Here is an 18,214-nt window from a genome sequence, read left to right as displayed (position 1 = left end):
CTTGAGAGACTCCCCGCGAGTAGCGGCCCTGCCCGCCCTTGCGGCGGCGGCGGCGGCGGCGGCGGCTTTTTTCCAGAGCCGGCCAGGAGGCCCCGCGCCGAAGGTTTCCTGCCCCGAGGCCCACCAGTACACGCCGGGAGGCGGCGCTGCTAGCGCGGCGCGAAAGCTCCCGCTCGGCGTCTCATTGGTGCATAATTAGTGGTCCAGATCCGGGACCAGAGGGCAGAAGGGCAGAGACCCGGACGGCCTCTAGATGTCGGGAGAGGGCCTCTTCGCGGCCGCGGGTGACGCCTGGCCGAGTTGCGAAGACAGGCGTTGCTGACTCCTGCCCTTCTGTCCCGCCAGGTGCTAAGGAAAGCTGAACGCCCTGTCCGGCCTCCCCCATGGTGGGGTTTGGCAGCAACCGAAGGGGTGGCCGCCTCCCCTCCTTTCTCTTCGTGGCGCTGCTGCTCGTCATTGTGGTTCTCGCCTTCAATTACTGGAGCTCCTCATCCCGCCAGACTGTCCTGCAGGAGGAGGTGGCTGAACTGCAGGGCCAGGCCAAGCGCGGCGATGTCGCCCGGGGGCGCTTGGAGAAGCGGAATTCGGAGCTCTTGCTCCAGGTGGAGTCCCACAAGAAATACCTGGAGCAGAAGGAAGCCGACCACAGCCATTTGAACAGTCAGCTCCAGGCCAAGGATGGCCAGATTAGGAAGTGTGAAGATAGCAAGGTGAGGGGTCCCGTGGAGACTGACGGTATCTTGTGTGACATTTTAATCTGCGGGGCCTGAGTATTGTTGCAGCTTTGGTTAAAAGCAGTCATGTTTGGCTTTTGAACTCTTACTAATATATGTGAAGGTTAAAGGAAAGTTAAAGAAAGGCTGTGTGCCAGACTTGAATATTAATATCGACAGTGCCTTCCATGAAGGACAGAAAGATTCCTTCAGGTGTTATCTCTTCTGTGGTACAAAATCATTCAGATTCTGATCTTCTGCAACTTCTGGTTTAACTGAAACCAAATCACGGTTGATCAATCTTCTGCTATAGAGTAGGTTTGCCTTTGTAATGTGGTTTTAGAGGAGTCAGTTATGCTTCAATATACTTTCGTTATTCTGAAACATGGGTGAGTAGTGGGGTTTCAGTCCATACTTCAGCTATAGATATGAGAAGCAGGCATCTGCAGGGAAAGCAAATTGCCTTCTGTAAGTTACTTTTGGGGCACATGGTATGAGCTGGTAGCTGCACCGGTCAGCTTAAAAAAAGCTGCCTCCTTCCTTAAGCAATTTGGAGGCAAACCATAAAAAAATAGCAGCATATGTTTTCTAAGACACCAAGTGAGATACCTTCATTTAAGCCAAAGAGAGAAAAGGGTCTGATGGGTGGCGACTTATGCTGTCACCCTGTCCCTTGAGGCTCTCAGCTGCCAGAGGATGGTGTGGTAGTGAGGCCACAGACCAGAAACGATTGCCTGCCCCGGTCAGAGCTGAACAGGCTCGTTTTGATACTATCTTCAGAATCAGTCATTCTAGAGAATTTGATTCTCATAGCAGGGATCTGTACAACTTTGCTAATTATTTCTCCTTTTCAGGTCAAACTTCAGAGCAACATATCATACCAAATGGCAGACATACATCGCTTAAAGGGTAAATGTTATTTTATAGCTGAATAACATATAGCAGTAAAATCTAATACAAAATAGGCAAACGTGTGCTGTCTTGATGTTTTGGAATACAGCTATAATCTCTCCTACTTTTTGCAGACTACTATAATTTATCTTTAAAATATTCAGCTATGTAAATATTCTAAATTTATGAGAATATGAAATATTAAAAATGGGCAGGCAGCATCTCTGAAAAAAATCCATTATCTCCTGGACTATTTTAATGGGCCTCAAATATCAAAGCAACAGCTTCCTCTGTTATTTTGTAACAGAGTAGCTATAGGATAAGGATCCAGAAAGGTATATTTTAAGTTTTATTTAATTCAGTAAACATTTACATTTTTTATTACTATAGAGGAAAATTACCCAGCAGAAAACAAGGTTAAGTTTAAGGTATGGAGCATTTTTTTTAGTTGTTCAAATGTGTACGCTTTGGTTTAGAGCAACTTGCAGAACTGCGTCAAGAATTCCTACGACAAGAAGACTATCTTCATGAATACAAGAAAAACAATACACAACTTCTTAAAAGATTGGAATATGAAAGGTGAGAGATTAAACGTGAACAAAAGTAATCTGGTTATCACACATTTTGTTGCTACCAGGTCAGCTCATTTGCTCATGAGCTTTAGGATCAGTGTTGGGTCTTATTTTAACATTAATGTTCTTTTGTGGCTGTATATAAAACAGGTTAAAAAGGTGTTTGGGCTCAGCCATGATGATTGATGGGTCAATACAGCTTTATAGGAAGAGAAGAATGGAATGGGTTGTTTGTAGAAATCAAAAGTAAATGCAAGTAGACTGCAGTTATCCAAAGTCAACAGACAATATGAAGTGGTCAATTTACTGGTATTTACAGAGATTGCTGCAATAGGGTGGGAGTGAAAAATTGTGTGCTACCCTGCTTGGGTTCATGACTTATCAAGATTTTTGTGAAGGAGTTCCTCAAGAAAGTTATAGGCCTAATTTCGTATAAAGGCCTCTTAATATATTCAGTGTCTTCTGTGGAAAGGAACTTTACCTAGCAGTTCACAAATAATATAGTGGGGAGCCTAGAAAATCTGTGTCAGTCTCAGTTCTAAATTCTGTTTTCCATCTTTGGTCTAGTTTTCAATGTGGGCAACAGATCAAAGAATTAAGAATACAACATGAAGAAGATATGAAAAAATTGGAGGACCAAGTTATACAGGACCAGAAGGTGCACTGTTCTCTCTGCTCTGCATGGGGGTGAACCCAGGATTCTGCTGTCTGTTTTTGCTCCCTCCCAGCATGGATGTAAGATGAGACTAGTAAGGAGCAGTCTTGGCAACACTAGTTGCCATATCTGGGTAGAGTTTTTATTTTTTTGCACTTGGGCTGTGGGCAATAGGTGAGGTAAAGGTGAAAACAAAGTAGTATGATTTCCATATGTTGATAATCTTAACGATGAAATATGAAGCATTGGCTTGATTGACTGAAAGATAAATTAATGTGTTTCTTTGTAAATTTAGCTTTTAATTCTTAAGGAATGTTTTCACAGCAGACTACACACAGGAGCCAGTTCATCCAAGACATTGAGAGAGGATTGAGTGAGAGTCCAAAAATACTGAAGGCAACTCAAAAACTGAATGAAATTAAGAATGAAACACCATCAACCAACAATATATCAGATGGCAAAGGTCTGTCTAGGACAACTGTGGTAAGGCATCAGGGTCCCTCTGGTACTCATGGGAGAATGAAAAATACTTGCCTGGCAAGGCACTCAGCCAGGGCCACAGACCTAGTGGTGCTGCACAGTTCAGTCAGCAGAGATTTGGGGGCGTAATCTGGATCTGCAGATGGGAGGTGAGGTAACTTTCCTCCATCACCATTTCTCCTATCCCTGTAACAGTTTGAATGCACGTAGTCTTAAGAGCTTCAGTGGACAGTGCAGCAAGGGAAAAATATCTTGTTTTGACAGAAAAGATTAAACCTGGGGATGATGCAGGCATGCCTGGAATAGAAGAGAATGACCCTGCCAAAGGTGAAGATACACTCACTGGTTAGTATCTCAAATCTAATGTTAGCTTTCTCCTGCACTTCTGCTTGCTCCATAGACAGATATTTCAGTTGACAAACGGGACCCAGGATACTTAAAAATACCACTCTGATAAATAAGAGTGGTGATGATTTGCTTACGCATGCAGTAAAATACACTTGCAACATTATTTCTGGCTTCTCAGTTATTTTGTTTTTCAGATGGCATTGACAGTTGCCACTAACAGCTTAATGTCCCAACTTGTGAAATAGGAGAGGCATGGGCTGGAAGACAGGTCTTTGTGGAAGTCCTGACACTGGTCAAGAAGTCTCTTAAGACTTTCCTTTTTAAATGGGTTGTAGTGAGAAGAAGAATCTTTTTTTTTTTTTAGTTACTTTTTGATCCTTAAGAATTGTGAGAGACTGCATTGTTGAGAGAGTACTTCTGCGCACTGCCCAGTCCCAAGATTGGGGCAGTATATACTTTTTGTTAATAAATGCACTTCCAAATTTGAGGAAAAAACATTGTAACATTATTCTTCACTGGTTGTTAATGCTGGTAGATGCTCTATCAACAAACCCTTCAGGGCTACTAAGTAAGAGAGCGGTGATTCTCTCATTCCCCCAGCAGCCAGAATTATGCCAGTTATAACTAAGGAGGTTTATGGTGAACATCTAAATTTGGTTAGAGCGGTAGCTGGATCTGTAACGGTCTGTCTTCTGTTGCAAACATTGACCTTTGGCAGAGTTATTCATTCTGCCTCTTTGAACCAAGTGCTAAATAACTTTGTTATAGTATGTTCAATTAGTATTTACAGATGGGAGTCACATTGTGGATTTGTGCTTTTAGCTTTGAAGAAGACACTTTTTTCAACTTCTCAAAATCAGCATCAGCCCGGTGGAAATCTTCTCACAGAAAAACCCCATTCTTTAAATCTGGCTCCAGGTAAGATCATCTGTACTGAGTGAAGGTCTTTTGATTTGCCCTTCATAATGAGCTTTATTTGCTTTTTTCTATGCTCTTGAACTCTGGTTATATGTTTTTGTCTGCTACAGGTGTAAATGAGGGTAATGCTGATATGATAAATCAGGTACCACCAAACTACCTTCAGCGTGCAATTCCTGTTCACACGTTGGACATTCAGAAAACAGAAAAAGAGCTTGTAAAACAGGCTTCCAAGGACAGAGTCAGCGACTTTCAGAGAATGAAGCAAAGTGAGTCAGACCATTATCGGTGACTGTAATTGCATGTGTTATACCAAGATCATTAAAACAGCTGCTAATAACACTGAAACATGAGAAATGCTGCCTTTGGAATATCGAGGACCTGAATGTTTTAAGTATATTTGCATTCAGATGTCTTTGTTTTTAAAAATCTTGGCCATTAATTGCTGCATGATAAATACATTTCAGAAGCTCGGAGCTCTACTTCTGGCAGTTTCCATCCACTATTCTAGGCTCATTGTCCATGATGGTGGTGTGTGGTTTGTGAATCCATAATCCTGCAGTGCTGTGACTTACAATGTGATCAGAGCTTCATGTAAGTCCTATCAAGAGACTCTGATTAAACAAAAAGTGTACTTGGTAGTGTTTTATATCCTTATAGAACACCCAGAGCTAATGTTCACTGCCTTTGTTGGAAAAAAGTATGCTAAGCTCTCGGATAATCAGCCTCTCTTAAGGGAACAACTTGAATCAGATGTTCAAATCCATGAGAGGACCAACAGGGGTGAGTTTGAAGGTCCCTGCCCTATAAACAAAATAAACAAAAAACAAACAACCTTTACATGTTGGTTGCCACCTTCAGGCTCTTGTGTTCATGTAGATGTGTGGAGGTTAGTGGTGCCCCAGTCAAAACAGATCTCAGAAAAAAAGTTGTCAGTGCTCATGAAGCTGGAAAAGGCTATCAACCAGTTCGTCCTCCATCCTTCTGCAGTCAGGATGATAGCATACAATTGGAGAAATGTAACACCATTAAACTCTTCCCAGGAGTGGTTGTCCAACAAAAACTCTCCAAGGGGGAAGGTATAGAATGCTCTGAGGGGTCCCAGAGTACCCCATGATTATGACAGGATCTGCAGACTGCTTTTATGCTGCCTGATGTCCGTGTACATGACATCATGTACCATAAGAAAAACACTGAATAAGAGTGGCATGCATGGGAGGATATCAAGGAGGAAACCACCAGTCTCCAGAAAGCACATTGCTACCCATCTTGAGTTTGTCAGAGAGCACTTGGATGATCTAGCAGGCCATGGAACACTGTTTTGTGGGTAAATGAGAAAAAGCATAACAAATGCATTGGCATCGAGAAATGTCACGTTTGGAGAAAACAACTGCATTTCAAGGAAAGAACCTTATCCCAGCCATGAGGTGTCGTACTTGGAGAATCATGGTCTGGAGCAGCTTGGCAAAATCAGCAAGATTTTTCAAAGGGAACAAATTCAGAATCTAACCTTTGGGTAGGGAGAAAAACAGCATGTGTAAAATGGAGAAGGCCATATAGGGCAGGAATCCATGCCAAAAAAATACCTGGTGGTTCAGGTGGATCACAAGCTGAACATGAACTAGCTGTGTGATTCGGCTGCAAAAAACAAAAGCAAATGCAATATTAAGCTGCATTAGCAAAAGTATAGCATCAAGATCAAGAGAAGTGATTGTTCTTGATTCTGTGTTGGTGAGATAGTTGTCTAGAATATTGTATCCAGTTCTGGGCACTGCATTTAAGGAACGACGTTGACAAATGGATCATACCAAGTGCTGAACAATAAAGATGATAAGGGAACTTGGGAGGGAAAAGCTTATGAGGAATGGTTGAAAGTGTTGGGTATATTTAGCCTGGAGAAGACTAGGGAGACATGATTTGTGTCTTGAAGTATCTTGAAGGGATGTCATGTAGAAAACAGGGTAGACTTGTTCAGAGTTGTTCTGGAAGACTGGGGAAGAAACAATAGGTACAAAAAAGATTTTAGTTTGAGGTCAGAAGACTATTCCTTAATGTTGGGGTGCTGTTGGGGATGCTGTAGAAGTGGATTCCTGCACTGAGCTAGTATACTGCAAGATTATGGGTAGTTCTAAAGATTCACAAACTCACCATTGCAAACATTGCATGTCCGTGGAGCAATAGCAGATCTTTGCAGAAGGTGGTACAGGATAAGGTTTCTGGGAGGGAAAACCTTGATTTGGCTGGTGGACTAGTAGCAAAATATAGGTGGCTGATGTTTCCTGCAACACGAAGATTAATAATAGTTTGTAGAACTGAGAATATCATAGTGTTAAACCAAAATAATTGCACAGTTACATGCTGAGAAGCAAAACTAATGTGGCAATTTATAGATCAGCGTAAAAGAGAGAATGGAATAGCTAAACCTCATTCAGGATTAGATCTGCACACAGAGTTGGAGTAAGACTTTGAATTAAGGGTATATCTGATATATTTGAAGCATATATGACTTTAAAAATTATTGTATTTATTTCCTAACTTGAAGCTCTGTTAATTTTATTAGGGCTAAACTGTCTGGGTTGTATGATAAAAAACAAAAGCAGCCACATTCCATTTCGCATTAGATTATCTCACTGGATTTATCAGAATTATAGACACACACAGTAGAATTGAAAGGTCCCTCAGACATTACATGGTCCAACCACTTGCACCGTGCAGGATCCTCTGAGGTGTTTTGGACAGACGATCATCCAGCCTTGCAAGGCCTCCAGTGGAGAGGAACTCACCAGTCCGTGAAGCAGCCTGCTCCACTGGTTAACAGCTGCTGCTGCTCAGCACATTTCCACAATAGCTAACCTGAATCTACTTCCCTGCATCTTCAGCCTGCTAGCTCTTCCCTTCCAGGGCATTGGAGAATACATCCGCTCCCTTCTGTGTATAACCATCTTGTAGCTATTTGAAGACTTGCTGGGAAAGGTTTTTTTGTTGATAAATGGGAATATAACTTTGTCGATCTGTCTGCTGCTACAGTATTTTTAAGGATACAAACTTGTGTTTTCAGCAGATCTATTATGTTCACGCTAAAAATGTATAAATATAGCTGTGGTATTTGTTCACGAACATGACAATCTCAAGAAGCGTATTGTAAAATGTGATCTGTAAATAATAGTATATTTGGCAACTAAATATAATAGTATATTTAACACGGGTGGAAAAAGAGGTTAGCTTTGCTCTCCCTTTCACTGCTGCTGTATCTGTGCTAGGGCTGAAGACTTGTTAGAAGAAAAAAGATCCTATATAACAGGATCAGACTTTTTCTTCAGTTTCGGAAGATTGCTTTCCCTGATGGTAGAATAGGCTGCCTCGTTAAGTGATGAGTTCCCCTTCACAGGAGGTCTATGTATAATCTGTGATCAACATAATTTATTTCTTCTAAATCTGCAACCTCCAAGTCAAGGCTGTTTCTTTATCTAAACTCCTGGATCCTGTTTTATATTGCTTAGCATTACCTAATATACTGATGATTTTGAATGATCAAATTGATACATACACTAATTCAAACCATATTGTGATTCTTTTGCTCAAGTTAGGAATATCTGATTATTAAATTGCTTATATTTTTAAGGTAATATAATTTTACACACCTCTCAGAAATAGAAAGTGTCTTGAGTTATGCTCCCATGGTACAGAAGAATCCTTTCCCTTCATTTAAAAAGTAGTTTGACTGTGAGTACCAGTTGAGGAATCGACAATTGAATATTACAGTATTATAAAAGCAAAAGCAAATTCTAGAAGTGGCAAAACAAATACAAATCAGCAAGTCGTACAGTAGCCTGATAAAGGCACCGTTACTTGTGTTCAGACTTGAGCCATGGAATGAAAAGCATGGAAATGGCGTGTTTGGATTCACTGTTCCAGACAGAAATATCTTCTAGGATACTCCGTTCCGTTTCTATTCCCATCCTGTTTTTTTTTCCTTTTCTTTTTTCCCCCAGCTGTCAGTGCTGCAGTTAAGTATTCTGCAGAAGTAGCTTTTATTTACAAGTCATGATCAATCCTGCACTTTTCATGGGATCCCCATGAATAGACCTGAATCATTCTTAGCCTTCTGAAACTTTGCGAAATGGGCCTTCTGCTGTGTGGAGCTGATCACACACTGTGGCACAGCCATATTTCCTGGGCTCTGGCGGGCCCAGCAGATTCAAGCTTCTGTCAACAAGTAGGACTTCTAGAGCTGATAAAGCGCGCTCAGAATATTCTTGTCCCCAAGAATGAGCACTGCTCAGAGTCTGCCTTGTCTGCAAGGTTAAGCTAGTACTTCTTCCTTTGAACAACTGAAAACTTCCGAAGCCAGGAATCCTTTGCTGCTCTCACTTTTAATTACGGCACTGCAGGTTTCCCAAAGCAGGTGCACAGTGACAGCTCTTAGAAATAGTTATGCTGACATTTATTCACCCAGTTTCATACAAAATGCATGAAACTCTCTTGCTTGCAAGTTAGCATAGCATGTATGCCCTGTGCCTGAATGTTTCTGCAGTGTGCGAGAAAGGTGTGGGACTCAAACCAAACACGTAGCAGTGCTTAAGTGCTGAGCTTGTAAAGGGGGCTTTTGAGGAAAACATGGAAGAGTTTGCAGGTTTATTTCTTACGCATCACTAGTCTCCTCTTGCAGTCTTTTACCTCCGGTAATCAGCACACTGGGCTCCAGTTCATTGGATCGTGCCGTTCTTGCAGCATACAAGAAGTTTGATGTAATTTTCTTCAGTTTAACTTGTTTCCATTGTGAAATTACTTTTCACAATTTGTACTTTTCTAAAATACTGGGAATTGTCTGTAGGCCAGAGTCGGTCAATTGTTATAAATTTTGCCCAAGCGACCAGAATTTTTCATCAACTCTGATAAATGGAAGTCAAGGTATGCTTAAAGAGTATTCAGCTGGTATAAATGGGTTACTTGCCTTCGTTCAGAGCAAGCAGTTAAGATCTCTGCGTGGAGAATGTGACAAGTTGAACCTCTGTAGAATATGTGAGATTTCCGACACTTCTTTCAGTTTGTTTAGCCCAAAAGGCTGTAATGCTTTCCCCTGCAACAGGAGGAAGGATCTTGTCACACCAAGCAAAAGCTCTGCTCTTGACTCACGTTTCAAGCCTTGTGATTTTTTTCCTGTGGGGTTCTGTGTAAACAATATTCCCCTTTCCGAGGTTCCTGGCGCCGGAGGAGCCGCATGTCCCTTTTCCACAATTTGTGGAACTGCCGGGCCGAGCGACACGGAGGCCCACCCTTGGTTGCCCTTCCCCATGCCTGGTGCCTCCCCCTGCCTCCCCCTGCCCCTCTCCTTGCTTCTGACTGACCCTTTGCCTACTTTGCAGGCCGGTTCTTTGATGAGAACGAATCCCCTGTCGATCCTCAACACGGATCTAAGCTGGCAGATTATAATGGGGATGATGGGAACGTGGGTGAGTATGAGGCAGACAAGCAGGCTGAGCTGGCCTACAATGAGGAAGAGGATGGTGATGGTGGTGAAGAAGACGTCCAAGGTGAGCTGAGGCCTGGTCTCCATCCCGTTTGTTAACTTCATCGTACGGAAAACACATTGAGTTTGTGAGGAGTTCCATTATTTAGCTGGTAGGAAAAGTCATGCTTGAGTTGGCACCTGGCGTTTGGCTGTACCTGTTTTTGTAGCAGTTTTGGTGGGGGAATATTTCTAAACTTGAAGCTATCCGTCTTGAAACTGCTTTTCCAAATAACTGGAAGTTAGGCTTTGCATGTGAAGGGGCAGACTTGGAAAAAACCCTGTTAGTGTCAAGGTGCTGCATTCTCTCTCCTCGCTGCTAAGGTCTAACAAGGTGGGTTTTCAAAATCACGTTGAGTACCCTGCTCTTCCTTGCTCACAGAAATGGCACAGATAGCCTTTGTTACCTATGGCTCCACATATCTGGGGTTGGTAGATAGAGGCCAGACCTTGTTATCTTAAGCAGCAATGATTTTCTGTGAACGGAGTTACTCTCCTCACCACCAAGATGCAGACCAATTGGATCATGCCCTGGTTGGCTCATGGTTGGGTTACTGCAGCTGGCCAGTTTATCCATATCTTCTCTCTATCCTGATACGGGTCTAAAGAGTGCAGTTTACGCAGTGCTGGACCCCTCCCAAGCTACCCTGTCTTTTTCTATCCCCAGTCCCTGCACTGGCTGTGTACGATTTGGAAAATCTGCTTGTAGCTCATGTGCACCTGAGTCAGTGAACTGGCCAGGGTTGGCTGGTACCTCTGCATACACAACGAGTTCCGTGGTCACTGAGAACTTTTTCCAATCTGCTGGCCCCCCAAATTAAGTCTGGGATTCTGATTTTTCAACATTTTAAAAGGCACTAAAACAATTTCTCTTTTAAGGGCCTTTGAAATGGGTTTAAGTATCAACTCTTCATGCAGAACCCTTATTGTTATTCCAATATCATTGCTGAATATTGTTTTAAGCATTATGGGCCATTCAGTTCATTGAGTCTGTACATTTTAAGCCATGATCCTAAATTGCAGTGTAGTGGATTATTGCTCCAAACTGCTGGTATTGCATACTGTGCCTGGTAATAGATAGATGAAAAATAAAATTACTACCTACTGCTACTAAAGCAGAACTGTGTCCCACCTTTCTGTGGTAATAGTACCACCTCTGGAGCACCACTGCTCTGGCTCCCCCATTCTCCTTACAGCAAATGGAGGCTATACCTATGTCATAACAGTACCTTGTGAAATTAAATCACAAGCTCAGAATCACATAAGACTGTCAATAGCTGCTGCACTGGACAGCAGCTGTGAATACAGTCTTCGCATCGTTAGACATCTTTAACTAAACGTATTTTTAGGTGTCTTCCTCCCCACCCAGTTTTTTGGTGATATAGGCATTTACATTAAATCCTGCTCCTCCAAACTCTGCTTAGAATGCAGGTGCTTCTATAGTTTATTGTCCATCTGTTCTGCTTGCAAATAACAGTCTTCCATTGATGAATTTTGTGCTGCTGGTGAAACCTATCACTTGCATGGATCTGAATCTTTAACTGGAGTATACAGTTGAACTTACTCTTGCTATGGAGAAACTAGCTGGGGTTTTGAGTCCCCTGTTGCAGAAATGATATAGACTGTGATCTTTAAAAGCTTAAGCAAGGAAAATTTGATTAGTCTTCAAGATGCCACACAGTGCATTTGCTGCAGGAAACCCTCTGGGGCCAAAGGATTGTCACTTAACCTAGAGGGCAGAGGGAGGGAAGTGTTTCAGAAGAATTCATGGATTTAAAAAGGATCTCGCTAATATGATGAGAAGGGATATGTTGAATGATGAAGGAAAAGGTGGGGTTATGAAAAACAAGACCGCTGAAATTCAGTTCTCTGGAACGTCTCGCTAAACCAGGGGTGAGTAATCAGCAGATGGTGTGTGCCCTTACAGCTGCAGGTGGGTCTGAAAATGGCCCATTTGGTTGGAAGTGTCTAAGGTGAAATGGGGTCACTCAGCTTTACAGACTATAGGTGGGGACCTTGATGGTGTGATTGACAACAAGGGGCGATGAGTTTTGTGGACTTCAGACCCCAGTGCCAGAGCCCCCCTGGGCGAAGATCTTGGTGGTGGGGAGATGGCGAGCCTCTGTGATCCCATGCCCCTTACTGAAGCCCCCTAGATGAGGAAGGGGGATTGAGGGGGGGTTGGTTGATGGTCTCAGCTGCAGAAGGGACTTAGTAAGCACGACGGGCTTCGGCGTGTAGGCCCCAGCGGTGAGGAGTGGGGAGTTAGATCAGAGCGTGGGTCATTCCCCCAACCTGCCCAGAGATGGCAGGCAGTTAAGAGGGTCCCTCCAAGTGTGAGAGATGGGGGAGTCCAGAATTGTGTGGTGGTGTGTAAGAGTGCTCACCCCCTGTGTGAGAGAAGGGGTGGACAGGAATGGATAAGGTGCCTCCCCATTGACCGTTGAGAGAGGCTGAGGGGGGCACAGGGTGAGTGTGGGGGTGGTGGTTAGGCTCTAGCAGTGCTGAGAGCGTGAGCTGGTGCGCTGCGGGGCCTGCCACCATATGGTGGTTGATTGGATGTTGATGAAGATGTGTGAATGGAGGAGGAGACCCTTATTTCCACCCAGGGTTTCCGGAGGTCTGGGAGTGGAGGCAACCAGCCCTGGAAATTCTGGGGGCCATAGGGCGGGGTGTGCCATTGAGGTGGTGATGGGCCGGGGATGTTACGACGGGAACTGGAGTGTGGGCCATCTTTGGGGAAGACGCCCCCTGTGGTTGCTACCGGTGGGGTGTTCCAGCCCTCTGGGTTCAGACCCAGGCCCTGGACAGCAGATCCTTGAGGGCCCCAGCCTCCAGCTGCTGCTGCTTAACACCAGGTCAGTTAACAACAAGGCCCCCCGCATATGTGATCTGATCATAGAGGAGGGGGCAAACCTGGCGTGTATCACTAAGACCTGGCTGGGCTCAGAAGGGTGGGTAGCCCTTTCAGAAATGTGCCCGGCTGGGTTTCAGGTGTGGCACCAGCTGAGACACCAGGGTAGGGGAGGAGGGGTGGCGGTTGTCATCCAAGAGTCTCTAGTGGCCTTCAGGGGCCCTGCTCCACAGGTGGCCAGTTGTGAGACCCTGTTCTTCAAGTTGGGTTCCCGAGAACAGTTGGGAGTGTTGCTGCTGTACCAGCCTCCCTGCTGCGTAGCAACCGCCCTGCTCGAGCTGCTTGAGGCTGTCTCAGGGTTGGCAGTGGAGTTCCCCCGGCTTATGGTTCTGGGGGACTTCAACCTGCCTTCCCTGGGGCGTGCCTTGGAGGCAGCTCAGGAGTTCATGGCCACCATGGCAGCTGTGGGCCTGTTCCAGATTATTCGGGACCTGACTCGAGACAGTGGCCTCACTCCAGACTTGGTTTCTTGTTGGAGCAGTGGCAATGTAATATGAGGGGAGAAGTACATCTTTCCCCATTGTCATGGTCAGATCACTCCCTGGTGGCCCTGAGATTCTCCTGTGCTGCTCCCCTCTGCAGGGAGGCAGGACCCATTTGGTTGTTCCGCCCCTGGCGACTGATGGACCCAGTGAGGTTTCAGAGGGAGCTGGGGCTTGTACCCGAGGATCTGCTGCACGGTTCAGCAGAGGCTCTGGCCACTGCCTGGAATAGGGAGGTGGCCGGGGCCTTGGACAGGATCGCGCCTCTGCGGCCTCTCTCGCCTCATCCAACCTAACACTCCCCGTGGTTTACGGAGGAGTTGAGGGTTTTGAAGAGGCTTAAGAAACACCTAGAGCGCTGCTGGAGGAAGACAGACTGAATCCGACTGAACACAAGCTAGAGCCGCTATTAAGGCCTACCTTGTGGCGGTAAGAGCAGCGAAACATCAGTATTTCTCCGCTGTTATTGCATCTGCGGAATGCCGCCTGGCGGCCCTGTTTAAGATCACCCGATCCCTTTTGGGGAGAGGGGATTCAGAACTCCATCTCCAGGGCCATGCTGAGGAATTTGCTGGTCATATCTGCAGGATAAAATCGTTCAGATTCGTTCCAAGCTGGACTCCGAGCGTGAGACAGAGTCTGAGGAGATACTCAGGGAACGTACTTACCATGTTATCTGGGAACAGTTTGATCCTCAGGAAGTGGACAGGATCCTTCGGTCTGTAAATGCCACCACTTGCCAATTAGATCCGTGTCCCTCCTGGCTGGTGAAAGCAGCTTGGGAGGTTACATGTGGTTGGGTCCAAGCGGTGGTGAATTCATCCTTGAGGGAGGGGGTGTTCCCAGCAGCTTTCAAGGAAGCACTGGTGCTCCCCCTCCTCAAGAAACCATATCTGGACCTATACTGGGCAATTTTCGTCCAGTCTCCCACCTCCCCTTCTTGGGGAAGGTGATTGAGAAAGTGGTGGCACTGCAGCTCCAGAGGATCCTGGATGAAACGGATTATCTGGACCCCTTTCAGTCAGGTTTCAGGCCGGGTTATGGGACGGAAACGGCATTGGTCGCACTTATGGATGATCTGCGGTGGGAGCGGGATGGAGGCAGTGCATCCATCCTTGCTCTCAGCGGCTTTCAATACCATTGACCATGGTATCCTTCTGGACCGACTCAGGGAGTTGGGGGTGGGCGGCATGGTTTTGCACTGGTTCGCTTCCTTCTTCCAGGATCGGTCCCAGTTGGTGTCAGTAGGGAGCGAGAGATCCACCCCGCGGCCCCTACTCTGTGAGGTGCCACAGGGCTCGGTTCTCTCTCCACTCCTCTTTAACATTTACATGAAACCACTGGGCGAGATCATCCATCAACATGGGATGAGGTATCATCAATATGTGGATGATACTCAGCTATACATCTCCTCCAGGGTGAAGTAAGTGATGCCGTGACCACCCTCTCTGAGTGACTGGGGGCTGTGGGGGCCTGGATGGGGAACAACAAGTTTCAGCTGAACTCTGGTAAGACAGAGTGGCTGTGGATTAATGGCCCCTGGGTTTCTGGGAATTTGTCATCTTTGGATCTGGATGGGGTTGCACTGCCTCAGACAGATCCGGTGCATAACTTGGGGGTCCTCTTGGACTCACGACTCCTGCTCAAGGAACAGGTGGCAGTCATAGCTAGGAGAGCCTTTGCTCAACTTCGGGTTGTGCGCCAGTTACGCCCCTTCCTGGAGCGAGAAGCCCTCCGAATAGTCACTCATGCCTTGGTCATCTCCCGTATAGACTACTGTAATGTGCTCTACATGGGGCTACCCTTGAAGAGTATCCGGAAGCTTCAGCTGGTCCAGAATGCAGCCGCATGGGCTATTCTTGGTGCCCCTAGATTGGCACATATAACACATTTGCTGCGCGAGCTGCACTGGGTGCCAGTTTGCTTCCGGGTCCAATTCAAGGTGTTGGTTATCACCTTTAAAGCCCTACATGGCATGGGACCAGGCTACCTGTGGGACCATCTTGTCCCCATCACATTGACCCATCCCACCCGATCATGCAGAGAGGGCATGTTACAGACCCCATCTGTAAGAGAATTTCATCTGACGGGGTCCAGGAAGCAGCCCCCTGCCCTTTGGAACATCTTGCCCCCGGAGGTGAGGCAGGCCCCTTCACTCCTGACCTTCAGGAAGGCCCTGAAGACTTGGTTCTGCCATCTCGCCTGGGGCGGGAAAGTGGGTAGCCATTCGTGGGAGTGGCTCACACCCTAGGGCCCCTCCCACCGGATTGAAATCTTTAGAGCCATTTGGATTTTATATCTATTTATATTGTATTTTATATTTGTAACTTCTTTTTATTTCTATGGGATTTTAACTTGTATTGTTATTGTATTAATTTCATTGTAAACCGCCCAGAGTCCCTCTTGGGGGAGATGGGCGGTAACAAAACTCAAAAAAGCAAGCAAGCAAGCAAGCAACCCCAGCGCCCCTTTCAGACAAGACAGGGAACATCTCCTCCTCACTCTGCTCTGGGTCATGTGACTGGGGGAGCTTAGAATGGAGGAGTTGGCCACAGTCCAAGCCACTGCCCCTCCCATGGGAGTCACTGGTCTTGATCTTTGTTTCTGCAGCCCCTGGATGGATCTTGACCAATTTCAGACTGGATCTTTGACTAGCTTCTCCCTCCACACCAAATTTGGTCCTGTTCTGTTCAGTTTTCAGAGTAGGATAAACTCAGAGAGTCCCAGAACCCTTTACATAATTTATTTCCACCATTATGTTAGGTTGGAAAGAAGAAAAACCCAAGAAAACTCGCCCAATTTTCTGTTTTGGAGGGGTCTAATGGGCAAAATGGGTCATTATGCCTTTAACTCTCAAACCAAGATGGGGGCTGAGAAATCTGGACCCACTTACTGCTTTGATATCACAGTATTGCTGGCCAGCTGCCCCCCCCCCCTCCGCCAGTCAGGGCATGAAAAGAAAAGGGCAGCTCTTTGCAGCGAAGTGTTCATTGATGTCTCCCCCTTCCCCTTCCCCATTTGTAGGTTCTTTGAGAACTAAAGGTTGGTTTTCCTTGTTCCCTGCAGATGATGAGGAGAGGGACCTCCAAATGGATCTTGTAGACTATGGGAAGCCACGCTTTAACAATGTACTTTAAAGCCCAAATTACTTTCATCAGAGAAATCCTGCAAGCTTTCAGGGGTTGCTGCGAAAGATTGAGAAGACTATATGCAGTGCGCTGTTTAATGTGAAACCATGGCAGCAAAAGGTAAAATGCAGTGATGTGCGTACAGCGGGTTCTGGCCCCTTGCAGACAGACAAGAGATGGCTTATCCTACAAGCTGAGGAGGGGGTTAGAGTTACTGGACTGGGCTGCAAGACTGTTCTTTATCTGTAATCTTTGCGTTAATAATTAACATTGCAAAATAATTTTACATGTTTCTGAAATAAAGTGAACATGTACAGTTTGTATTTCATATATGGTAATGATGACTTCCTTGCAGAAAAAAGTATATAGATGGAACATTGAAACAGCGGTGTATTTAATTAATGCAAATTGTTTTCTCTTGTCTTGTGACTTGTATTTTATGGTAACATTTCATTTTGAAAAAATAGACTGAAAATACATCAAATGTGTTTATGGAGGAACTTTGTTTAATACAACTCAGCAAGATCTGTGTGGCAGTGAAATGATACAGGAAGTTAGCCCTAGGAGAATGACTAACATTACCCATAGCGAACATTTTGCAACAGTATTCTCATTTTATATGATATTTTTTATCAGGCTTTAAATCAAAATCTACAAACAGTATTTCTAGCACACAGAAGTTATAAATATTCTGTTAACCCACTTTTTTCTTTACAGCTGTGGGCTTTGATTGTATGCAATAATAGATTAATTTATTGCAACTTGCTTAAAACTGCAATCTTGGATGTTTTTAAATTCATTCCTGCCTGAACTTGTTATGTCCACTTCCTGGATGATGCTTTTTTTTTTAAACATAAGTACCGCCAGAGGGATTCTGCATGAAAATGGGGAGGGTCCACAGTCATTTGTGTGTATGTGTGTGTTCAGATGTGTGTTCAGTGTAAGGCATCTTTTTATTTCTGGGGGGGCAGGGGCCAGGTTGAATGAGCACTTTCTGATGTTCACAGCAATGGTTATTGCCCTCCAACAGTGATAGGCTATTAACCCAGACAATTTTATCAATAAGGGCTACTGTGAATAAAATGTTTTAAGTCCTATATGTCAGGCTTGATTGTCTTTCACTACAGATAGTCCTCACTTAACGACAGTAATTGGGACCAGAATTTCCATTGCTAAGCGACGCAATTTTAAAGCACAATGTCACATGAATGCACATCTTAGCACAGCAGTTCCAGCACTTCTGGTTGCCGTTGTTAAGTGCGATGTCACATGGTTGCCATTTGCGACCTCCTGCCAGCTTCCCCCTTGACTTTGCTTGTCAGAAGCCAGCAGTGAAGGTTGCAAATGTTGATCACTTGACCGCAGGATGCTGCAATGTCATAATTGCAAGCCGGTCACCCAGCACCTGGATCAAGATCACACGACTGCTGGGATGCTGCAACCATTGTAAGTACAAGGACTGATTTTAAGTACCACTCCTTCAGCAGTGTTGTAAGTTTGGTCACTGAATGAGTGGTTGTTAAGCGAGGACCACCCGTATTTCTGTGCTCAGGTTAAAGTTCATTTTTGATAAATTCATTTGTGATCACTGCATTACATTGAAT

The 18,214-nt window shown here is 45.0% G+C and overlaps 1 protein-coding gene across 5 annotated transcripts; it reads left to right on the top strand.

The window, feature by feature from the left end:
- Positions 1–323: 323 nt before the first annotated feature.
- GOLM2 (golgi membrane protein 2) lies at positions 324–16,938 on the top strand. Of its 5 annotated transcripts, none has more exons than XM_063314299.1 (10): positions 324–710; positions 1,568–1,622; positions 2,081–2,183; positions 2,744–2,834; positions 3,159–3,294; positions 3,576–3,656; positions 4,482–4,577; positions 4,688–4,846; positions 9,944–10,111; positions 16,549–16,938. In XM_063314299.1, the coding sequence occupies exons 1-10, from the start codon at positions 384–386 to the stop codon at positions 16,617–16,619; spliced, it is 1,287 nt and encodes a 428-aa protein (XP_063170369.1). In that variant the 5' UTR covers positions 324–383; the 3' UTR covers positions 16,620–16,938. The 5 variants fall into 5 exon arrangements, with proteins under 5 accessions (XP_063170369.1, XP_063170372.1, XP_063170373.1 ...); XM_063314302.1 differs by having other exon boundaries at positions 3,156–3,294; positions 9,944–10,030; XM_063314303.1 differs by having other exon boundaries at positions 3,156–3,294; positions 9,944–10,030; positions 16,246–16,938.
- Positions 16,939–18,214: the final 1,276 nt, after the last annotated feature.

This window comes from Candoia aspera, chromosome 13 (assembly GCF_035149785.1).
Source record: "Candoia aspera isolate rCanAsp1 chromosome 13, rCanAsp1.hap2, whole genome shotgun sequence".
NCBI classification, from domain to species: Eukaryota; Metazoa; Chordata; class Lepidosauria; order Squamata; family Boidae; genus Candoia; species Candoia aspera.
This window is presented reverse-complemented; position numbering and strand designations above follow the sequence as displayed.

Coding starts and splice junctions, on each gene's coding strand:
- GOLM2 (XM_063314298.1), top strand. CDS start 384: ATGGTGGGGTTTGGCAGCAACCGAAGGGGTGGCCGCCTCCCCTCCTTT. Junction 3,295..3,575: donor CAATATATCAGATGGCAAAG/GTCTGTCTAGGA, acceptor TTGTTTTGACAG/AAAAGATTAAACCTGGGGAT. Junction 3,657..4,481: donor AGGTGAAGATACACTCACTG/GTTAGTATCTCA, acceptor TTGTGCTTTTAG/CTTTGAAGAAGACACTTTTT.